Source organism: Narcine bancroftii, chromosome 5 (genome assembly GCF_036971445.1).
Source record: "Narcine bancroftii isolate sNarBan1 chromosome 5, sNarBan1.hap1, whole genome shotgun sequence".
Classification (NCBI taxonomy): domain Eukaryota; kingdom Metazoa; phylum Chordata; class Chondrichthyes; order Torpediniformes; family Narcinidae; genus Narcine; species Narcine bancroftii.
This window is the reverse complement of record NC_091473.1, coordinates 1,186,927-1,212,077: the sequence shown is the minus strand read 5'-3', so window position 1 is coordinate 1,212,077 and position 25,151 is coordinate 1,186,927. Positions and strand designations below refer to the sequence as shown.

At 42.1% G+C, this 25,151-nt stretch overlaps 1 protein-coding gene across 11 annotated transcripts in view; it reads left to right on the top strand.

The window, feature by feature from the left end:
- Nucleotides 1-25,151, top strand: part of LOC138763025 (sodium-coupled neutral amino acid transporter 3-like) — a 200,536-nt gene that overhangs the window by 147,665 nt on the left and 27,720 nt on the right. For 10 of the 11 annotated variants that reach the window (XR_011357287.1, XM_069936542.1, XM_069936539.1 and 7 more), the window contains 5 exons: nucleotides 7,164-7,246; nucleotides 10,475-10,533; nucleotides 13,770-13,937; nucleotides 14,249-14,328; nucleotides 15,105-15,205. Coding sequence is in view for 10 of the 11 variants with exons in the window: in XM_069936542.1 (XP_069792643.1) it covers nucleotides 7,164-7,246; nucleotides 10,475-10,533; nucleotides 13,770-13,937; nucleotides 14,249-14,328; nucleotides 15,105-15,205 (491 nt within the window). In the remaining variant the exon portion in view is untranslated. The remainder of the gene's footprint in view (nucleotides 1-7,163; nucleotides 7,247-10,474; nucleotides 10,534-13,769; nucleotides 13,938-14,248; nucleotides 14,329-15,104; nucleotides 15,206-25,151) is intronic. The other variant, XM_069936543.1, reaches the window with a different exon arrangement.

Here is a 25,151-nt window from a genome sequence, read left to right as displayed (position 1 = left end):
GTTGTTCCCATTTCTTTTTTACATCGAAAACATCTATCAGATACTGTTGGGTCCCATTTATTTAACTTTTGCGGTGTAATGTATAGTCTGTGTAACCAATTATATTGTATCATACGCAGCCTCGTATTTATTGTATTTCTCATCGTTCCAGAGCATAACTTCTCCCATGTTTCCTTTTTTATCTTTATATTTAAATCTTGTTCCCATTTTTGTTTAGTTTTACCATTTGTTTCCTCATTTTCCTTTTCTTGCAGTTTAATATACATATTTGTTATAAATCTCTCTCTTGATGCAGGGATCAACTCAGAACATCAGTTTCCACCTTTTGCCTTCACAGATGCTGCTTCACCTGCTGTATCCTTCCAGCATTCTGATTTTTTTTGTTCTAGATTCCAGCATAGAACACCACAGGACTGAAATAGGCCCTTTGACCTTCCCAGTCTGTGCCAAGCTATGATTGTGCCTAGTCCCAATGCCCTGCACCCAGTCCATATCCCTCCATACCCCTCCCATCCAGGTACCTGTCCAAATTTTTCTTGTATGTCAAAATTGAGCCCACATTCACCACTTTAGCTGGCAGCTCATTCCCACCACACTCTGTGGGAAGAAGTTCCCCCTAAACCTTTCCCCTTTCACCCTTAACCCATGTCCTCTGGTTTGAATCTCCTCACCTACCTTCAGTATAAAACAAAAAGCTACTTGGATTTATTCTCCCTCAAAATTTTAAATACCTCCATCAAATTCCCCCTCATTCTTCTACCCTCCAGGGAATGAAGTGCTAACCTGTTTAACCTTTCCCTGTAACTCAGTTCCTTAAGTTCTAATAACATCCTGGTAAATCTTCTCTGCACCCTTTCAGTCATATTTACACGTCCACGGTCTCTTTTGTCTTCTTGATGTTTGATGCCTAGAGGCCTCCCTTCTGCTCTCTTGAGCTGAACAGGGTGAACAGTAGCATTGTGTCTCCAAGTTGCCGGTCTTGCTTTAGGGAGCCATGGTGGAGAGGCACTGGTGTGATGAGGCAGGGGATAGGGAAGTTATACACAACTAGAGGAACATCACAGTGGAAGATTGAGGGCTTCAGAGTCAAGTTGGGGCATCAAATAAGGGTCACAATCTTGTATTTTCTCATGATGATGGCAGCCGTCCTCTCTGCTGGCATCAGGGAAGAGGTCTCGGTGCCACAAGACTCACACCACCGGGTTCAGGAACAGCTGCTACCCCTCTACCGTCAGACTCCACAACAACAAACTCTATTAGGGACTCATTTAAGGACTCTTACTTGTGCACTTGATTGATTTTTTTAAATTCTCTCTGTATTGCGCAGTTGGTTTACATTTGTTATTTGTTTAGAGTTCTTTATTTGTTTACATTTACAATTTTTTTTTGCACTACAAATAAGTGGTAATTCTGCCACTCTTGCGGGCAAAAGAATTTCAGGGTTGAATGCAATGTCATATGTGTGCCCTGACAATAAATCTGAAATCTCATGTAGACAGAGGCTCCCAAGAAGTGTTGTGACAGAGAGAGACCTATGGACACAAGTACATAGTTCCCTGAAACTCGTGACGTAGATGGACAGAGTGGGGAAGAAAGCATTTTGCCTGCTTGCCTTTATCAGTCAGGGTGTTGAGTGCAGGAGTTGGGACCACATGTTACAAGACATTGGTGAGGCAACACTTGGGAGTATAGTGAGCAGTGTTGATTGTCTAGCTACTGGAAGGATTTAATTAAACTGGAAAGGGAGCAGAAAAAAATTTGATGTGATGGCCTTAGTTATAAAGAGAGGCTAGATAGATTGGGACTTTTTGCGCTGGAGCGTGGGAGGCTTAGGGTTAAACTTACAAATGTTTATAAAATCTTGAGGGGCATAGGTAAAGTGATGGCCACAGTCTTTTTCCCTGGATCATCATCATTCAGGTGCCTTGCCGCTCGGCGTGGACGATCATATCCCTTCATCCATCACGATCTCCGAGCCTCCGAATTGTGATTGTTGCCTGCCCAGTTCTCCCTCTTTGAGCTGAGACCGTAGTCGATGTCGAGTTCATGATTACACAAGGGGAAAAATACTGAAGTTGTTTCCCATTGCCTTCTTCAGCTGCAGTGTCCATATGGGATGGATCACCCTGGCCTTGATCAGCAGATTCATCTGCCCAGCGTTTTTAGTTTTGACACCATAAATTCCAATTTGTTGAAGCAGCTTGTATTTCCCAGGATAGGAGAGTCTAAAACCAGAGGGTATAAATTTAAGGTGAGAAGGGAAAGACTTAAAAGGGACTTAGGAATTTTCACACAAGGTGGTGAGTGTGTGGAACGAGCTGCCAGAAGTAGAGGTGGAGGTGGGGACTATTATAATGTTTTAAAAAAACATTTAGTCAGCAACGTGGACAGGAAAGGTTGAGGAGAACACGGATCAAACACAGGTGAATGGAACTAGCCCAGGTAGGCTACTTGTCCACCATGGATGAACTTTGGCCAAAGGGCTTCTTTCCTCCCCTAATGCAGGATCTTGATGCAAAACGTTGCCTGTCCCTTAACGTCCACAGAGGGTGCTTAACCTTCTGTGTCCCTCCAGCAGATTGCTTCAATCCCAGAGCAAACATTGTGCGAAAGCAGCAAACGACCACTTCTGTGACCAAATACTCTCCGTTTCCTAGTCACTCAAGCGCTTCCTGGAATACAGAGCGAGCAGACGCTGGAGCCAAGGGCTAACTGCAGACCACTGTGTTTCCAGGCAAACACTGCAAAAATGTTTTGAAAGTTACTCACCTCTTGGCATACAGACAGGCCTTTTAATCAAAGCGTGCCCAGAATAACGTTTTGTTGCCCCTTAAAAAAATTTTTTTTGCATGATATGCAAGTGCAAAGTTCTGCTTCATTCCAATTGAATCGGTTCATAATAAGTTAGTTTTGCACAAGTGATTAATTTTCTTTTAATATTAAGTTTCAGTACAAGCAACATTTGAAATGCACTGCAAGTTTGGATTTATGGAACATCTTTCATGACATTCCAAAGCACTTAACAACCATTGAAAGACTTTTGAAGTGTAGTGACTGTTGTAATGTGGGAAACAATTTGTAACAGGACCAAGCTTCCTCCCAGCAGCAACCTGTTCATGGACTAGAATTCTACTTTAGTGATAGTGGCTGAAGGAGAAATAATGGCCAGGACCTTGCCCTTCCAATGCCGCGGTTGGATTTTATTTTAGTAAGAACACTTTAGTTCAGAGTTTATTTAGTTTAGCTATCAGAGCACAATGAAGCCATCAGTCAGATGATGAATCCACTCGCGAGGCTCCCAAACCCTGTTTCTGACATGAGGGACGTGAACAATAGGTGAAAGTCCGACTTAACTTGCCTCCTCCACAATTTACCTCCTGGCTGGATTCCGGATTCCCTGCTCAGAGCAGGAGGATATTTCAATGACGGCCCTGTGTAGAGATCCCAATCGCAAAGGGCGATCCATAAAATTATTTTTTCTTTACATTTAATTTTAGATGTACAGCGCAGTAACAGCTCCCTTAGGGCCATGAGTCTGTGTCGCCCAATTGACCTACACCCTTTGAACGTTTTGAACAGTGGGAGGAAGCCGGAGCACCTGGAGAGTTTGTTATTGCGTGTTGGTGTAGAGCTCGTCGAAAGAATCAAAGACTTGTTGATCCAAACCAAGGCTTTTATTAGCAAAAGACAGGAGCTCTTCACAGGTGGCCGACCAGTCCGGAATGATCCGACCTGGCTAGGGACACAACCCTTTAAGGCCCAGACTGTAGGTGTGGCTAAGCTCTCAGCCAATCGCTGTAAGCACAGTCTAGATACTGCAACTATATACACTATATACATTGGTGATAGATCTGTACTATCACAATTGGATAACTAGATAAGTCGGCAGGTGAGAGGAACCAAGCAACTTTAGACAAGCAAAGAGAGAGAGAGAGAGAGAGAGAGAGAGAGCCCCTTGCGTGGCATCTGCTCCATGTTAGTACTCAATTCAACTAACACGCCCTCGTGGAGCTCGCGCATGCACAGTGCGCTGTTGCGAATGCGGTGGCTGCAATGCGATTGCAGCGGGGGTGCAGAGCAGCTGACGGCAGTGGCTGTCTACATCCCCTTTCTGGAGCAACTTGCCACCTACCACAGTACAAGCCAATTTTAAGATTTTAAGCATTGCATGGGTAACATTCGAATATCATACATCCAACCCCATTCAGTCCCGGTATCTCGGGTTGGGTTTACAGAGGCGCCCAGCGCTTGTCCTGTAACAGCCCTCTGTGGATGTGGAGGCTTGGGGTGCCTCATCCTGAGGGTGTGCATTGTCCATTGTACTGCCCATTGTCTCATTAGTGGCTCCAGGGAGACCCCTGCCGACTTCAGGCTCACATTCCAAGTCCAGGGACACAATTTCATCTGGGTTGTTTGAGATGGGGGTGGCTCATGTGCTGCCTTTTTTTTTCTGTACATCCTCCCTTCTGAACACACCAGGTATGACCTGGGTTCCTGGCAGCTCCTTTCGACTATGCCCATGTGGTGATAGCCCTGTGGAGTCTGCATTTTTATGACCTGCCCTTCTGCCAATGGCTGGAGCGGTCAGCTTGTTCTGTCGAAACATTTCTCTTGCGCCAGCCTTCTGTTCAGCAGCTGGGCCTTGACTTCTTGCGGGGATCTTGATTGAGGCTCCAGAAGCCTCCTTGCCACCGGTAGAGTCGTCCTGGTCTGCTTTGACATTAACCATTGTGCCAACTACCCCAATGTGGTGTCACAAGGGACATTCCTCAGGTTGAGTAGGTTGAGGAACACATCTGTGAGACATTTCCATGAGCTGTTTTGCGCTTCTTACAGCTCTCTCAGCCAACCCATTTGACTGGGGGTTCTCTGGGCTGCTGGTGATGTAAGTGAAGTCTGACACTGCTGCAAAGTCTCTGAATCCCTAGCAGGTGAACTACCTGCCATTATCTGATAGCAGAGTGTGAGGCGCCCCAATGTACCGAGAAGTGTCGTTTCATTTCACCTTGGCTATGACCACAGAGGAACTTGTGTCGTGCAGCAGATCTATTTCAAGCCATCCCAAGTACGAGTCAATTAGTACCAAGTATTGCTGTTTCCGCCATTTGAAAATGTCCGTTGCTACAGTTGTCCAGGGTAGGTCTTGCACAGGGTGGAGTTGCAGTGGCTCTTTCTGCTGGTGTGACTTGGTCTATATTTTCTGTCATGCCTGGCCAGAATACAATGTCACTCACCCTGCATTTTGTCACCTCTGCTCCCAAGTGCCCTCTATACAGGATTTTGACGTATGTATTCTGCAGTGAGCTCAGGATTACCGCTCTTTGGCCTTTCGTCAATGAGTAGCTTGACATGGAAGGGAAAATAGGGTTGTACTGCTGGTGGCAGACTGCGCTGCTTGTTTGGCCAGCCGCCCTTGATGAAGGTGTCTAAAGTATCGGCCTCCACCTTGTGTTCTCTTAGTTCCTCCAGCTGGGCCAAGGATATTTGGGTGACCATCATAACATCTAAACTGTCTATTTCTTCTTCAACCTGCCGGACGTTGTATTTTCTGGGGGCACACGATAGCACATAAGCTAAGTGCATCCCCTGACCGCACTTGTGCACCAGACTACTTCTGGATTCTGAGCATCATTCGCTGTAGTCTCACTGGTGCCGCATGTGTTGGTCTGTTCAGTATTATCTTCGGTTTCTATGGTAATCGTCATAGGCATAGTCTTTGAACTTAGAACAGCCAAAAACAACCGCTAATAGTTTTTTTTCAACTTATGCGTACATGGTTTCCATGTCAGTGTGTGACCTTGAAGCATATGCCACCAGTTTTCTGTCCTGCTGGTATGCTGCACCTAGCCCATGCTGCGAGATGTTGCAGGTCTTCCTACTTGGTAGTAGGAGAGGACTGGTGGGCATGACGTGTCTCTATAAAGTGGCAAAAGCATTCCTCCACTCTTCGTGCCAGGGCCACTCTACATCTCTGTGCGACAGCTGCCTCAGTGGGGCTGTCAGTTCACTCGAATTGGGGATAAATTTCCTCAGGTAGTTTACCATGCCAAGGAATCTTTGCAGGGCCATCACGTCCATTGGCACCAGCTACATTTCCTTCAAATACGAGGATCAGGCTGACTAAATTCGTCCTCCGTTATGGTGACTGTTGCAACATGATTCTGGTTACTCCCTGCGACTGATTGTAAGGCCTCAGGTTTGGGACACTCTCGGTCCAACTTCTGACACCATGTTTGTAATTGCATGCTAAATAACTAGAGGAATCGGCAGATGAGGTGAACCAAACAACTTTACTGTACACAATCAGAGAGAGAGAGAGAGAGAGAGAGAGAGAGAAAGTGGCCCTAGCATAGCGTCTGCTCCCTGCTAGTACTCAATTCAACTGGCACGCCCTTGCAGAGCTCGCACGTGCGTGTTGCGAGTACGGTGGCTGCAGCCGATGGCAGTGGCTGTCTACACTGAGGAAACCCATGCAGGCATGGGGAGAAGGTACAAACTCCTTTTGGATTGGAATCCCTGGTTGTTGGCTCTGTAGAAGCGTCACACTAACGTTGGCACCCCAGTACTGGAGAAACTCAGCAGATCATGCAGCATCCATAGGAACGAAAAGGTAGTCGATGTTTCAGTCCTGGACCCTTCGGGAGCGTCAAAAATGAGGTGGACTGAGTTTTGGCTCTCCTGTCGAAGGGCTCAGGGCCAAAGCATCAACTGCCATGTGACCTCCCGAGTTTCTCCTGCTCTAGATGCCTGCACCTGCAGATTTCTTCTTTATCCCTAATTGCAGTCTAAGGATTAATGACTGAAACATTCTCCTGTTTCTCTTGGTATTGAGAAATGTGTTGAGAGCAGTGTAACAGCAAAGAATAATTAAGAAAATTAATGGTTGTTTTAAAATGACACGCTGCAATTATGAAGTATGACCTTTCTGAAATGTTTTCCAAGGCTCTCCCATCCATTGGCATCTTTAGCCCTGAAGAAGTATTTGTTATTGCATCAAGTAAAGAATGATCGTGTCCATTTTAGCATTGTCCTTGCAATACAGTGATTTCAGATCCCTGCCACTTGGGTTTCACGTTAATCTGCATTTATCTCATAATGTACACGTTAACTTCTTTCTGTTGTATCCATGTAACCTTCCATTTTAATTCTTTTCTCTGTTTCAGCGAATGGTACCTGAACGGAAACTACCTGGTGATCTTGGCCACAGCCACAGTTGTGTTGCCTCTGTCCTTAATGAAACAACTTGGTTAGTTTTGGTAACGTTGTGATGTTTCTGTGAAAGAGGGTCAGCTTTCATTCGCAATGTTTAATGCCTTACATTGGGACATCAGAGGAGATGTTTGTTACTGCGTCATGTAATGTTTGACCTTGTCCATTTTCTCATTGTCCCTGCTGAAGTATTCTCTTTGTTGGTGACACGATTAGTGTAACGGTTAGTGCGACGCTGTTACAGCACCAGTGGCCCGGGTTCAAATCCCACACTGCCTGTAAGGAGTTTGTACGCTCTCCCCATATCTGCATGGGTTCCCTCCCACCTTTCAAAAACAGAGGTCAATTGGGTGGCACGGGCTCGTGGGCCGGAAGGGCCTGTTACCATGCTGTGTACCTAAATTTAATTTTAAAAAATTTAAAACTCGTATGAGAATTCCTACCATTTTTACTTTAGAAATGATATTAGAGTGTAGGAAATGTGCAATATATTGGTATTGTTTCTGCCATTCTTAAAGCTTGGAATCAACTAATTTAAGGCAATAATTGAAGACATGAGGCACTCTTGGACCAAGATCAGGAGACAGGTGCTCCTCTCTCCATCAACTCTCCAGAGTAAGTCAACCTAATCTTCCAGTCAGCAAATGGAAAATGACCGAAGAGCATCAAACGTTCATGTCAACCATGGAATCTGTTTGTCCGACTCCAGTGCTTTCAGGTGCCTGTTTCGCCTCTGTACAGAGGTGTTCTGGATCGCATGGTCCAAGACCAAATATTTGTTGACATGAGCAAACGCTGTGTGTAAGCATTGGCTGAGGCACCCGAGCACTGGAACCTTTATACCTTTGCAGGGCCAGTATGCGTGTTGAAGTATTGAGGCTCTGACAATTGTGCACTGACTGCGTTGATTCTCTTCCCCTCCATCCTGGTTTTGTTTATATTATGATATCTAGTAAAATAACAGACAAAAATCAAACATCACAGCATCCAAGCTTCTCCAATTATAGTTCAGCTCATCCAAAAAGCACAGCCTTTTATATTCCTCTTCATTCCTTTACCTGCCTCAGTGCTATCTGCCTGCCTCAACTCCTCTAAGAAACCAAGGTTCCATTTCAAACTCTGCGATATGTTCCCCTGATTTTGCAATCAAATTTTCTCATGAACAGGAACTGTTTCTTGAGTACCTAGTATAGGACTTCGCAATTTTAAAGACCCCCATTAAGTCACCTTGCTTTAATGTAGAAAATATTTCCAGCTGCTGACTGGTCGCTCGTTGGACTACTAATCCAACGCAGAAAGAATGGACTGACCTCGAAGTCAGTTATGGTTCAACTACATGGAATCCATTTCCCATTGTCCAAAATAAAATCATGGCCACTGCGCAACCTTCTTGTCAGAAACTTATCATCAATCTGTGAACTACAATTTGTTGAGTCCAGCACTTAAAGCACCAAAGGAGCAGATTAAATTATTTTTAAAAATTGAGACAGGTAGAGCTATAACAGGCCAGTTCAGCCCTACCAGTCTCTGCCGCCCAATTTACACCCCATTAACCTACACCCCCAGTACATTTTCAAATGGTGGCAGGAAACTAGAACCCCAGAGAAAACCCATGTGGATACGAGGAGAACGTACAAACTCCTTACAGTCAGCGCCGGATTCGAATCCCAGTTTGCTGCCGATCGCTGGCGCTGTAAAGGCGTTGCGCTAGCCGCTTCATCAACTGTGCCACCCTCAAAATTCTATGCAGCACGGTGGTGAAAAGTGACATTTGGCTTATGACTCCAAGGCACCTGCATCTAATTTGAAATAGAAATGTGTAGCTGGGGAAAGAGTAATTGCCACACAGTGAATGAACAGTCCCTTTGTCTGTCAACATGAATGTTTGTTAATTATTGATGTACTGTGGACATTTGATTCAGCTTAAATTGCTTGTAATGAAGTGGACCAAAAAAATGGGTCACAGTATTTTTTTTCTCATGGGGTTCTGAGAATGTTATTGAAGAGATCGCTTTTTATTTTCTAAGTTGTTTTGTTGGCCCTTTGCGTAACAATTTTTCATCTGTTCCCAGAGACATCTGATGTCCCAGCATAGCTATTAGAAGACAAAACAATTTTAAACCAGCATATTTAGTTAGCATTAATTCGGTAGATCAGCCATACTCAGTGGGGGCCTTACGCCTCCCCTTCCCCCCCCCCCCACCCCCCACTGGGATACACAGCACATTTAAATAAAAACCTTGTTTTCTTTTCACCGCATGTAACATAAATATTTTTTATGTAGTTGGCAGGAGAGAAGAACAGAAGAAACCAAAAACCTGACTGCTTTACAGGGAAGGAGGCCCTTAAATTTTGAGCAGAGTCCTCAATGGGTGGGGGGGTATTGCTGTTAAATGGCTGAGAATGGCAAGTAAGGATATTTAATTAGTAGACACATTTTTAGACTTTCTTCTCTCCTCCTGTGACAAAATTGCATTGAGTAAAGTAGTAAGCTGGTGCTACAGGAACGAATGAAGTAATTAATCTGATGGGACTTCCCATTCTAATTTATTCTTTTCCATGATGACAGCATTGTGGGGTCCCTCCTTCATTCCATCTTCTCTGGTCCCAGCTTCCACTAAATGGGAATAACATGGGAATAACAGGGGCACATTGGGCAGAATGGCATGTTTCCATACTGTAAACTCTCAGGTCCATGAAGGCTTGAGGTTGGTGCCACTCACCATCTTGTTATTTACTTTCTGCAGACATTTTTCAAAGGGTGGCTGATGTAGGCTTGGGTTGGAAATCCTGGGGTGGGGGGAAATGGGAAGGATAATCACACGACAGCTTGATGTTCCGCGGCACTGTTTTCTGACTTGACCATCTGGATCTGGGATTAAAAACCGAGTCAAGCCCATTGGAAATGTGGGAATTATTTTCACGCTACAAGTTTGGGTGCCATCTGCAGAATGTTCCCTGGTTTAACATTTCAAAGTTGTCTGAATGGCCATTGGGACCGTGATTTGTCTCAGAGATTGAAAGGACGATGCTGAGACATTGTTGAGAGAAGTTATCGATCAGGCAAAAATGACAGGATAAAGGGTGGGCCAATTACGATCAAGATGAGGAGAGGAAGAGGCTACAAAATCTGACTAGTTCCTCTGACAAGATTCCCCAAAATAATTCTTCAATCATTATTGCTATTCCTGGACTTTGAGGTAAAAAATGATAGAATAATTATTTTTTTAAGCATTCAACCGACTTTCTCTGACTCTTTTTGTAGGTTACCTGGGCTACACTAGTGGCTTCTCTCTCAGCTGCATGGTTTTCTTTCTAATTGTGGTAAGTGTGCTAACTCGAGCAACTTAGTAGCTGGGAGACTGGAGATGGTCAGCTGAAATTTATCTTTGGCCACGAGAGCCTCCCATGTCCTCTCCCGATACTGGCCTCTACTGACTTCAATATAGGCAAAAGGGCAGTGTCTACGGATGAATTTCTCTACTGAATTTAGTTCTACAAAAGATCATAATTGAACAAAACTCATTGATCTCTTACCTTATGTAGCAGCATCCACAGGGCATTTCATTATGTTTGCAATTCCCATTATCTTTCCTTTGCATCACTTGTGTATATATAGAGTAAGCTCACATCCCACTTTAAGTCATCCCTGTGCCATCGGTGCTCTGTGATTAGTAAGGGATGGCTTAAGGTGGGATATGGGTGGGAATGAAAAGGTGAAGAATCACTGCTCTAGACCCAGTTGTTACTAAGAAAAATTGTCATTGGCCCATTTCCTTTGAATCATGAAACCGTGCACATAACGAGTTAATTGGGTACGATTAAAACAGCAGTTTTCAAACTTTTTCTTTCCACTCATTTAGGGGGAAATTCTTACCAATCTTGCCGGCATGGTTAGAGTAGAGGTTAGTGCGGCGCTGTCATAGTGCAAGCGATCCGGGTTCGAATCTGACGCTGTCTGTAAGAACTTTGCCTGGGTTTTCCCCAGGGGCTCCAATTTCCTCCCACCTTCCAAAATGTACAGGGTTGTCAGTTAATTTGGGAGTAATTGGGGGGACCAGGTTTAAATGGCTGGAATCTGGCTCTGCTGTAAATAACATTTAAATTTTTTAAAATGTAAGCATATCAAAAAATCTAAGTCAGAAAAAATATTTTACAGGGTAGTGACTTCTAAATTAAATGAGAACATGCCAAGCAACTGGTGCAAAGGTTGGATGTTGAAAAGGCAGAACAGGGAAATCCCAATATTCATGGAGAAAATCAGAGGAACTGCCGATGCTGGGATCCTGACCATGTTTTCCATTTTTTTAGTAATCCTCCATCCTGATCTGGTTCCACTGTTTCCATCTGTCTTTCTTCAGCTCCCCTTCTCACCTTCCCTGCATCCCTCCCCCAGCCAGTGCTCCTCCCCTCTCTGTCTCTCCACCACTCCTCCCTTCATTTCTCCAATATCCTTTCGCCTCTTGGCCCCTGCACAGCCCTCTGCCACCCACCTTTAGTTTATTCTTGTTACCTCCTTTTCCTAATTTAGTCTCAAGAAAGGACCCCAACCCACTGAGTCCTTTCAGCCTTCATTATTTATTCATGAGAAAATCTTGGCAAGTTCAGAGTTTTGAACCTTTCCCAAACTGTCTTTTATTTAAGGTAGAAATATATGGTATAATTCCAGCAAATTGTTTCTCTTATTTCAACTTTGTTGTTTCTGTGGTAAATATATTGACTGTACAGCAGTTAGTGTTCCTGCCTCATAGCTCCAGACATCTGGGTTTATCCTAACCTTGGAGGCTACCTTTGTGGAGTTTGCATGTTCTGTGTGAGGTTTACACCAGGTGCTCCTGTTGCTTCGTTTACTCAAAGATGGGCTGGAGAAGAGGCTCCAAAAAAATTGACCCCTTACTGTTGGTAAACGGCCGAAGCAGAGTGGGTGGGCATCCCGGGGAGGATAAGGTGCAGAGGTACAGGGAGAATACCAGTGGGCAAATGAGGCAGATGGGATTGAGCTTCTGGGAGCCAACATGATCTTCATTGGCCCAAAGGTTCTGTTTATTGTCAGAGGAAGTCAAATTCCTGTTCGATGCATTTTACTAAATTCTAATTGAAGAGATCAAAAAGGTGAAGAGCATGTAAGGTGCCACCAATGTAGGTGGTAACATCGAACCATACAGCACTGTAACAGGCCCTTGGGCCCACAGCGTCTGTGCTGAACATGATGCCAAATTAAAATAAATCTCTTCTGCCTGCATGTGATCCATTCCCTGCATATTCATGTCTATCTAGCAGACCTATCAACATTATTCTGTTATCTGTTTCCACGACTTCCCCTGCCAACCCATCCAGGCACCCACCCAACGTTTCCTCTAATTTTTTAGTTGTCAGTGTGCACAAAAATCGTATGTTGTGCAACTTTTATTTCCCTGTGACAGAAGTATGTGAGCACTGAATCCTTGTTCCAATGCAAACTTGAACTTGCTTCAAGATCATTTTAGCACAGCCAATCTCTCATGCCTAATAAAACTGTACTGGCATGTTTTAATATAATACAAATGTGATTGCATTCTACAAAGTATAATTATTAATGCCTACCTGATTTTAGGTAACTAACCTTTTGTGCGCCCATCGATTTCCTTTTTGCGCTGGCTACAAATCGTGTGTGTGCCCATGCACTCATACAGCTTGAAGGGAACAGTGCACCTACCAATGCAGTATCTCCTTTAACCTACCCGCCCCCCCACCTTCAACTTTAAACACAGGTCCTCCATATTTGACCTTTTTTTTTACCCTGGGAAAAATGTGCTGATTGTTCACATTATCCATGGCTCTCATAATTTTATAAACTTGTATCATGTCTCCGCTCAGCCTCAGTCGAACCCAAGTTTTTCTGACCTCTCCTCTAATCCCCTCTAATCTCTTCTGTCCCATTTTCAAAGCCTCCCGTGCTTTCTGGAATGGGGCAACCAGAACTGCACATACTGTATCCCCTGATTAAAGCCCAACCAGAATTTCGTATAACTGCAGCATGACTTCCTTACTCTTGATCTCAAGGTATTTTATTAAATGACCAAACAAGGTCAATCTTGATCAGATTATTTTTAAATGGCAGTCAGTGTATCGAATTGCTGGTGACACTTTCGCTGCAGGTCCTGAAGAGGGTAGAGAAAAATAGTTACAAGAACAGTCAAGAAGTTGAAGGGGTTTAGAAAATCATACCTTGTTTACATAGAGAAAATCGAGAGGTGCTGTTCCCATTCGGGCATGGCTGGAGGACCATTGGCTAAGCTTTAAAACTGAGGGGTGAATGGGAGAAAAATTGTGTTTGCACAGAGAATGGTGCAAGGCTGATGGAAACAGAGTTAATCAGGAGAAAATTGGATGGGCTTTTGAGGGGATTTAACATGGAAAGAAGTGGGAATGGGGCTTAATAGGTTGCTGCACCTGAATTTGGCATGGATTTACATGTGAATGTCTCTTGTGGCATAATAATTTCATGTTTCTATGAACCTTCCAAGTGCTCAAATGTTGAGATGCCCAATGGTAATTTCAGTCCATATGTGGGTTTTCAGGTGATCTACAAGAAGTTCCAGATTCCTTGCCCATTTACCAATATACATGCAAACAGCTCCCTTGTGGACAACATTAACTATGCAAATAATACTTACAACAACATCAGTGTCATTGACAAGGAGCCTGAGGAGCAATGCACACCACGGTTGTTTACTATGAACATTCAGGTAACAAATCGGGGGAAGAAGCATTGACGGGCATGTTCGGTAGAAGTAGTGAGCCTGTAACCTGCGAGAACATTGTGTAAGGGACGTCAGTATTTGGCTTTCAGTGCATTTGAGATCTTGGTGAAGGATGGCCCTTGTTGTCAATTCACCTTTTTAATAAATGGTGCAGTATCCCTTTGTATTATTTGTAGAACAATGGAGAATGTTTAGTAATGATAATAAGTAAAAGTTGGGATCCTGTTCTGGTAGCTTTCACACTCTCTTCATTTATTAACTTTAAATGATTAATTTCCCATCTCTCTTATCTGCAGACTGCATATACCATTCCCATCTTGGCTTTTGCCTTTGTCTGTCATCCAGAAGTTCTTCCCATCTACACAGAGCTGAAAAAGTATGTATGCGCATCATTTTAAGTTGAGTTCTGAGCTACAAGGGTTCTGAAGTTGTTGTAAATGCAACAAGGCTATTTTGTTGTCCTGGTTTACTGACATGGTGAGCACTTGCACAAGACTTTGCATATTTCACTGCTGGCCACACGTTTCTCAGATATAACAAGCTGAAATCAGCTATTGACAAATCGGTTTTGCTAAGAGTCTTGGGGGTTTCTATTTGTCCTGGGCCCATCCTCACAGACAGTGATCTCCTACTTATAACCATTTGTGCATAAAATGCTTGAGGAAGATGTTTTTATGCAGCAAAAATATAAGGACAAACATTTCCCACAGGGAAAAATGTTCCCAATAAACTCCAAAATTTAAACCTGTATCCTCTTGTTCCTGATCTAATGTTCCTGATTTTTATCTGTTTACTTTATCTGATCTTTTTATTCTCCATTTCTTAATCTTACCCTTCATCTTAATTTGGTGCACCACTATTTAACACTTTGCTCCAGAGAGAAAAACTCAGCTTCTCCAGTCTAACCCTGTAACTAAAACTTCTCAATGCAATAATCATTCTGGTAAATCCCTTCTGCCCCATCACAAGGATCATAATGTCCATCGTAATGTGTGATGTAGATACTGGAAATGAGATTATCCGACCTCTGATGGACCTGAATTTGTAATCACTGTTCTGTAACATGAGAGAATGTGAGGAGTTTTCTTTCTTGATGACAATTCTCTAAGTTGTTTGATGTTTCACATCTGAAGTGTACAACTTCCATTCTAGCCCATCCAAGAAGAAAATGCAGCATGTATCGAACATCTCCATCTTGGTTATGTACTTCATGTATTTCCTGGCAGCTTTATTTGGATACTTGACATTTTATGGTGAGTTCAAAGAATGTGTGCATCTTTGTTTTTGCTTTCTCGCTCCTATAGTTGCGAACAATGGAATGACTCTGACAATCAAGTTGTCTCAACTGGTGGATAATGTGTAGTGATCATTGGGAAGTTGATGGCCAAAACTTGATATAAGGAATACCATTGAGTTATTGTAAATGTATTCATCGCAGGTGATGATTTGATATATTTGGCAAAACCTGAAACTTCTTTACGAAAACTATATATTAAATTGGAAGAATATGGGAAAATTTGAGGTTATAAAATAAATTGGGATAAAAGTGAAATTATGCCATTAATGGAAGGAGACACTAGTCAGCGCTAAAGGAATACTCAGTTTAAATGGCCACAAAAGATGGTATTAAATATTTAGGGATTCGTACAGATAATAATATGAAAAATTTATAGAAATTGAATTATTTATCACTACTTAAAAAGGTTGAAGAAGATTTTTCTAAATGGATCAATTTACCTATAACTTTAGTGGGAAGGGTTAATTGTATTAAGATTAATGTATTTCCAAGAATGCAATATCTTTTTCAAACATTACCTAATAAAATAGGAAAGAGAAATGCAGAAGAATTCATATACAATTGGGTTGCAAAGTTGATGGTGTGTGATAAAGGAACACCTTTGTTGATACACCTGATTAATAGCTGGAATAAAATAAATTATGAAATTGGTGCAAGAGGACGTATATCATCTAAAATGCCTTTGACTCAAAATTCACTTATATCTTTTTCAAAAGATAATCAATTTTTAAATATTTGGTTTCCTAAGGGGATTATAAATGTTTTTTTTATAATTTTTTATTTTTCACACTGTGAACCATATCAACCAAAATATATACAAACATTTCTCATTAAATATACACAGTGGCATTTTCTCCCTTTTTTTTCCCCTACCCTCCCTCCCACCTTCAAAACCAATAAATATTCAACATATACAATACAATAAAACCATTAAACAATATCATCACACCATGAAAAATAAACAAGAAAAATGTGTCATTTACTTTTACACACTGGATCAAGTCGTTTTGTCTTCTTATCATTTTAGGGGATGGAGGTCTGTGATGTTCCATGTATGGTTCCCAAATTTGTTCAAATAATGTGACTTTATTTTTTTAATTATATGTTATTTTTTCCAATGGAATACATTTATTCATTTCCATGTACCATTGCTGTATTCTCAGGCTCTCTTCCATTTTCCAAGTTGACATTATACATTTTTTTGCTACTGCTAAGGCTATCATAATAAATCTTTTTTGCTCTTTATCCAATTTGAGGCCTAATTCCTTACTTCTTATATTACTTAGAAGAAAGATCTCTGGATTTTTTGGTATGTTATTTTTTGTGATTTTATTTAATATCTGATTTAGATCTTGCCAAAACATTTTCACTTTCTTACATGCCCAAATTGCATGTACTGTTGTACATCTATCTGATAATGTTGGATCCCATTTTTTTAACTTTTTGGACATGATATAATCTGTGTAACCAATTATACTGTATCATGCGTAACCTTGTGTTTATTGTATTCTTCATAGTTCCAGAACATAACTTTTCCCATGCTTCATTGTTTATCTTATGTTTTAGTCCTTTTCCCACTTTTGTTTGGGTTTATAGCTTATTTCATCATTTTCTTAATCTTGCAGCTTAATGTACATATTCGTTATAAATCTTTTAATTATCTTTGTGTCTATAATCACATATTCAAAGCTGCTTCCTTCCGGTAATCTCAGTCTGTTTCCCAATTTATCCTTTAAATAAGCTTTCAGTTTATGATATGCAAACATTGTACCATGAGTTATTCCATATTTGTACTTCATCTGTTCAAATGTTAATAAATTATTTCCCAAAAAACAATTTTCTATTCTTTTGATTCCTTTTCTCTCCCATTCTCTAAAGGAAAGGTTATCTATTGTAAAAGGGATTAGTGGGTTTTGTGTCAATAACAATTTTGATATTTGGTAATTCGTTTTTTTCCTTTCTAAGTGAATCTTCTTCCATATATTAAGTAAATGATACAATACTGATGAGCTTTTATATTGCACCAACTTTTCATCCCACTTATAAAGTATATGTTCCAGTACCTTCTCCCCTATTTTATCTAGTTCATTTGAAATAGAGGAAGTACAGGAAATACCAGTATACCAGTCCATTCTGGTTTTTCCCTTGTCTGGTAAAAATCTGATAAATACCTTAATTGTGCTGCTCTATAATAATTTCTAAAATTTGGTATCTCCAAGCCACATTGGTTGTACCTCTCTGTTAATTAATTTAACACTATATGTTTGACCTGGAAGTCAGCCTGAAGAAAACTGAGGTCCTCCATCAGCCAGCTCCCCACCATGACTACCAGCCCCCCCACATCTCCATCGGGCACACAAAACTCAAAACGGTCAACCAGTTTACCTATCTCGGCTGCACCATTTCATCAGATGCAAGGATCGACAATGAGATAGACAACAGACTCGCCAAGGCAAATAGCGCCTTTGGAAGACTACACAAAAGAGTCTGGAAAAACAACCAACTGAAAAACCTCACAAAGATAAGCGTATACAGAGCCGTTGTCATACCCACACTCCTGTTCGGCTCCGAATCATGGGTCCTCTACCGGCACCACCTACGGCTCCTAGAACGCTTCCACCAGCGTTGTCTCCGCTCCATCCTCAACATCCATTGGAGCGCTTACACCCCTAACGTCGAAGTACTCGAGATGGCAGAGGTCGACAGCATCGAGTCCACGCTGCTGAAGATCCAGCTGCGCTGGATGGGTCACGTCTCCAGAATGGAGGACCATCGCCTTCCCAAGATCCTGTTATATGGCGAGCTCTCCACTGGCCACCGTGACAGAGGTGCACCAAAGAAAAGGTACAAGGACTGCCTAAAGAAATCTCTTGGTGCCTGCCACATTGACCACCGCCTGTGGGCTGATAACGCCTCAAACCGTGCATCTTGGCGCCTCACAGTTTGGCGGGCAGCAACCTCCTTTGAAGAAGACCGCAGAGCCCACCTCACTGACAAAAAGCAAAGGAGGAAAAACCCAACACCCAACCCCAACCAACCAATTTTCCCCTGCAACCGCTGCAATCGTGTCTGCCTGTCCCGCATCGGACTTGTCAGCCACAAACGAGCCTGCAGCTGACGTGGACTTTTTACCCCCTCCATAAATCTTCGTCCGCGAAGCCAAGCCAAAGAGAGAGATCCTCGGTTTTCCCCCTTTCCACAAGAATTTCCTTATTATTCTCTTTAGTTCATTAAAGAATTTCTCTGTTAAGGGAATTGGCAACGATTGAAATAAGTATTGTATCCTTGGGAAGACATTCATTTTAATGCAATTTACCCTCCCTATCAACGTTAGCGGTAATTCTTTCCAATGTTCTAAGTCTTCCTGCAATTTCTTTATTAGTGGCTGATAATTTAGTTTGTACGGGTAGCTTAAGTTATTATCTAACCTAATACCTAGGTATCGGATTGTTTGTGTTTGCCATTTAAATGGTGATTATTTTTTAAATTCTGTATAATCCACATTACTCATTGGCATCACTTCACTTTTATTTGTGTTGATCTTGTTCCCCGATATTTCTCCATACTCCTTCAATTTCTTATGTAGTTCTTTTATTGATATTTCTGGTTCGGTTAAGTATACTATGATGTCATCTGCAAATAAACTGATTACTCCTTCTCCTTTATTTTTATACCTTTTATTTTATTTTCTGTTCTTATCAGTTCTGCCAATGGTTCTATTGCGAAAGAGAACAATGAGGAGGACAATGGACATCCCTGTCTCGTTGACCTACTTAATTTAAATTGGTTTGATACATATCCATTTGCCATTGGTCCATTATATAATGCTTTAATCCAATTAATATATTTTTCTGGTAGATTGAACCTCTGTAATACTTTAAATAAATAATTCCATTCTACTCTGTCAAAGGCTTTTTCTGCCTCTAAAGAAACAGCCACTCTTGGCTTCTTAGTTCCTTGAACTGCATGAATTAGATTAATAAGTTTACAGACATTATCCGCTGTTCGCCTTTTCATAATAAATCCAGTTTGATCTTGTTTTACTATTTTTGGTACACAGTTGGCCAATCTGTATACTAATAATTTAGCTATTATCTTATAATCTGAATTAAATAGAGATATTGGTCTATGTCAGGGGTGTCAAACTAAAATTCACGGAGGGCCAAAATTAAAAACTTGGACTAAGTCGAGGGCCGAACTAAATAGTTATTGAAAATTTTCAACAACATCTGCATGTTTTCTCTTCTTTCAACATATGTAATGTTAAACTTTTTTGTATTAAAATAAATGTTTAATAATAGTTTTGGATAACTCTTTCCAGAAGCATTAACAAATGAGAAATAAAATATTCAATAAATAATATTTCTCTATAGAGGATTTGTCAAATGTTGCTAGTGTGCTGTCGAATAGTAAAATCTGAGGGCTATTGAGAAAGTGGGAGAATAACATGATTCCTGAAACAATCAAATGGGTGACTGATTGTGGGCATGAACTCTAGCAGGGTTATTTGCCATGCCCTTTTTCCATTGGTACAGATATCCTTTGATTTACACACTTTTCAAGTTTTATGCCTAATGAGCTTGTATCCAGGTGCAGGACCATTTTTAACCAGGAATATATTTATCACTGTGACATGAAACTATTGGAAGATCGTTTTATTCTGAGATTAAAGTTCATAATACTTATTCAGGCCTGTGTGCGGGAGGGCGGGGTTTGCGGGCGATCGGGTTGGACAACGACAGTGCGGGGGCATCGGCTCTCGCTGCAGGGCGGCATCTCGGCGGATCAGCGGCCCCGTCACCGTGAGTCACGGGTTGGCCTGCGGCAGGGAGGGGGAGTGGGCAACGGTCCTGGCGAGGTCAGGCCCCCCCTGAGTTTCTGCCGGACCCCCCTTGACCTGCTGAGTTTCTCCCGGACCCCCCTTGACCGGCTGAGTTTCTTCCGGATTCCCCTTGATCAGCTGAGTTTCTCCCGGACCCCCCTTGACCTGCTGAGTTTCTCCCGGACCCCCCTTGACCTGCTGAGTTTCTCCCGGACCCCTCCCCCTTGACCTGCTGAGTTTCTCTCGTACCCCCCTTTGACCTGCTGAGTTTCTCCCCCTTTTCTTTCCGTGCCGGTGTCCCAGGACCTTTCCAGGGCAGTCTCCGCGCTCAGGACCGCGCTGGGATCCCGGTCAGCGGTGGAGGAGCAGGTGAGCGTGGCTAATCCTGATCCAGCCCACGCCACTCCTGAGATTGGCGGGGGGTTCCACCCTACCTGCCCGACCAGCCTCGCTCTCCACGTGTACTCCGGGCACCCGCCGCTGGTCCGGTGGGAAGGCGCAGGGCGGCCGGCGGCCGGCGCCCCCATAGCCAGGCGGGGAGCCCCAATCTTCCTCCGGCGTCCCGACTCCATCTGCAGCTCCAAATAATGCTGTGCCACTTGGGTTCCGGATGCTGGGAAGCGGCCTTGGCTTCCCCTGACACCAGCCAGGGCGTGCTGCGGTGGGGGGGTGGGCGGGGGGACATGACAGCGTGTTTATAAAACCACCCACCACTACTTTTCAAGGACCAGGATTTTTCTCTCTCTCTCTCACCCTGGGACACAGTGGTTACTGTGCATGCGCTATACTGGCGCGGCGGCCTGCGGGCCACCTCTAATACATTTTTGATATGATCTTGCAGGCCAAATATAATTATATCGCGGGCCAAATTTGGCCCGCGGGCCAGAGTTTGACATGTGTGGTCTATGTGATGCTGGTGTTAGTGGATCCTTCCCCGTCTTTGGTATTACTGTAATTATTGCTGTCTTACATGAATTTGGCAAGTTTTGTGTTTCTTCTATCTGGTTCATTACTTCCAAGAGAGGAGGAATTAATTTAAATGTTTTATAGAATTCTATTGGGAATCCAACCTCTCCAGGGGTTTTATTGTTTGGCAGCTTTTTTAATATATCCTGTACTTCCTCTATTTCAAATGGTTTTATCAATTTGTTTTGTTCCTCTTCTTGCAATTTCGGCAGTTCAATTTTAGCTAAAAACTCTTCTATTTTATCATCTTTCTCCTCGTTCTCAGTTTGGTATAATTGTTCATAAAATTCCTTAAAGTTTTCATTAATCTCTATTGGGTTATATGTAATTTGTTTGTCCTTTTTTCTTGATGGCAATACAGTACTTTTAGCTTGTTCTGTTTTAAGTTGCCAGGCTAATATTTTGTGTTTTTTTTCCTCCCAGTTCATAATACTTTTGCTTTATTTTCATTACGTTCTTCTCCACCTTGTACGTTTGTAATGTTTTGGGGGTTTTTTTGTCCGCCAATTCTCTCCTTTTCGTTATATCATCCCTTTTTACTAGTTCCTTTTCTGTACTTACTATCTCCCTTTCCAACTGCTCTATTTCCCGATTGTTGTCCTTTTTCATCTCTTAACTTATTATCTGCCCTCTAATGAAGGCTTTCATTGCATCCCATAATATAAATTTGTCTTTCACTGATTCCGTATTTATTTCAAAATATGTTTTAATTTGGCGTTCAATAAACTCTCTAAATTCCTGCCTTTTAAGTAGCATAGAGTTTAACCTCCATCTATATGTTCTTGGTGGGATGTCCTCAAGTTCTATTGCTAATAACATGGGTGAATGATCAGATAGTAATCTAGGTTAAAATTCAGTTTTCCTAACTCTCCCTTGAATATGGGCCGACAATAAAAACATATCAATCCTTGAGTATGTTTCATGCCTACTCGAATAATAGGAGTAGGCATATTATTATGTCTAGGTAAAAAAAATATTTTTTGACCCTTGTATTCCAATGGTTTATTGTCTTCTCTAACTTTATTCCTTGCCCGCTCCAGTATATTTTCTCTTGTATATCTCAAAAACTTTACTAAAATGGATCTTGGTTTTTGATGTGTCTGTGGTTTCGGAGCTAGTGTTCTGTGTGCCCTTTCTTCTTCTTTCTTTGGCTTGGCTTCGCGGACGAAGATTTATGGAGGGGGTAAAAGTCCACGTCAGCTGCAGGCTCATTTGTGGCTGACAAGTCCGATGCGGGACAGGCAGACACGGTTGCAGCGGCTGCAGAGGAAAATTGGTTGATTGGGGTTGGGTGTTGGGTTTTTCCTCCTTTGCCTTTTGTCAGTGAGGTGGGCTCTGCGGTCTTCTTCAAAGGAGTTTGCTGCCCGCCAAACTGTGAGGCGCCAAGATGCACGGTTTGAGGCGATATCAGCCCACTGGCGGTGGTCAATGTGGCAGGCACCAAGAGATTTCTTTAGGCAGTCCTTGTACCTTTTCTTTGGTGCACCTCTGTCACGGTGGCCAGTGGAGAGCCCGCCATATAACACGATCTTGGGAAGGCGATGATCCTCCATTCTGGAGACGTGACCCACCCAGCGCAGCTGGATCTTCAGCAGCGTGGACTCGATGCTGTCGACCTCTGCCATCTATTTACATTTCTTCCTGTATTTCTGTCATTCCCATGACCTTTGGGATCCATTCTTTTAGAACTTCCTTCATATCTGTGCTTTCTTCATCTTTATTTAGGCCCAATGTTTATAGGTAAACAACTTTATGTTGTTTCCCCTACTATAACTTTCCAACATATCAATTTTCTGAGCTAACAACTCTTGTGTCTCTTTAATTTTTTTTATCACTTCCTTCCAATTTTCCTCTTAAGTCGTTTACTTCCATTTCTACAGCCGTTTCTCATTCTTCCACATTTTCTACTCTTTTCCCTATTTCTGTCATGACTAGTTCTAATCTTTGCATTTTATCTTCTGTTCTTTTCATTTTTCTTTTAATTGCACTAAATTCTAATGACAACCATTCTTTTAATGCTCTCATTCGTTCTTCAAAAACAGCTTTATCTATATTCTGTCCATCTGTTTTACCTTCTATCTCTCTGTGAAGATCTTGGTCTTCTTCCTCTTCTTCTGTGTCTGTACCTGTGTTGGTGTCTTCTTCTTTTCTTCTTTGTATCTGTGTCTCTTCTGATTTTTCTGATGAGTTGCTTGCCTCACTTTGTCGGGTCTCTACTTGCTTGGCCTCTTGCTGTTGGTCTTCTCCATCTAAGTTGCTCATCTGTCGAGCCTCCTGCTGCTGCTCCTCTTGCCGTTCACCCCATCGACTTTCTTTCTCACCTGGTACTTCATTCCCTCTCCTGCTTTCCTCATCTTCCAGCTGAGAGCCCTGGTGTTGGGCGTCCCTCAGCTGGTCACACCGTGGTTGCCTACTCCTCGGCTGAGCCCCCCTCCTGTCAGTGTTTTCCTTTACCTTCGATCGCGCACTGCTCATGCCCGACTCTTCGCGCATGCGCAGTTGTGGACTTTTGTTTGGCTCAGAGAGCCATTTTTGCAGTCCACCCATTCAGGGGGTCGTGACTCCGCAGGGCCGACACCAACCTCAGAGATTGGGCGCTCTTCGCCACCACGGCTCCCTGATCCTTCATGTAGGTAAGGCCTTCTCCTTTCTTTTCCAGTGTCTTTTCTTCTTTTTTTCCAGTTGTTTTTACTTTTTTCTTCTTAGATGCCATCTTCTTTCTCTTCTCTGTAAATTTATTTTTTATTTCATATTTATTGAACTTTGTCTTTTCTTAACTTTTTTTCTCTTTTCTAGAAGAGGGCTGGTTTTACCCTACCGGCCACTACTCCATCACGTGACGGCTCCCCAGGGGATTATAAATTTTGAAGATTGTTACGAAAGGGATCAATATTTGAACAATTGAGAAATAAATAAGGAATAACCCGAAATACTCTCTTTTTTTGTTATTTCCAACTGAGAGCATACTTGAGAGACAAGCAAGGACCAGCCATGATGTTACCTGGTTGTAGTGAAGTACAAATTCTTATTAGGAAAGGAATTTTTAAGAAATTTACTTCCTTATTAAAATTAAAAATGTGGAGTTCATAAATCTAGACAGAGGTGGGAATTAGATTTAAATTTCACAATCGACAAGCAAAGATGGGTAGATCTTTGCAGAGATTGTATGACTAATACTATAAATGTAAGGTATAGATTAGTTCAGTATAATTATTTTTACATCAGATATATCTTACACCACAAAAATTGAATAGATTGAAAACAGATTTATCAGATCAATGTTTTAGGGGTGAGGATATAGGAACTTTTTTTACTTTCAACTTGGTCTTGTAAGATCTTTTTGGGTGGATTTAGGAAACTTTCTGGATCAAGTTACAGGTTTTATATTTCCGCAAAACCCAGATTTAATTTATTGAAATATCAAAGGAACAAGAGCTAGATTAAAACTGTGAATATATCAATTAGAATTTGTTAAAGTTGCATTAGCAGTGGCAAGGAAATATATTGCATTTACTTGGAAATCAGATACAGTACAACTCTGAGTATCTGAAATCTGAAAATTTGACTAAATTAAATCTGATAAAAGGGGATATCAAAACAAATTAGAAATCCTCATTTATCTGAAATATTTTCAGAGCCGAACTGACCAGGGAACTTGGGCCCCTGGCTGGAGCGGGGACATTAGGCTCCCAGCAGGAGTGTGGATGTCAGGCTCCCAGCAGGAGCGCAGACCTCAGGCTCCCAGTGGCAGCATGGACCACGGGCTTCCGGCAGGAGCAGGGACCTCAAATTTGTAATATTTTGTAAATATTATGGATATTGATGTTTTACTTTTTGATTATTCTTAGTTTTAACTGCATGTTGATTGAAAATTCTCAAAATATTTTTTAAAAATAGAAATAACCAAGGTTATTTTATATTATTGACTTGAATTTATGCTTTTGTATATTTATCACATGACAATAAAGGGGGAAAAATGTATTCTAATTTACAATGTTGACTTTGCAAATCCCCTACTTTTCTAAGGCTTAGCTTGTTATGTACAGCACTAAAGCAGGCCCTTTGGCCCACTGCATCGGTAATAACCTTTTCACCCAGTAGTGGAATGCAAAGG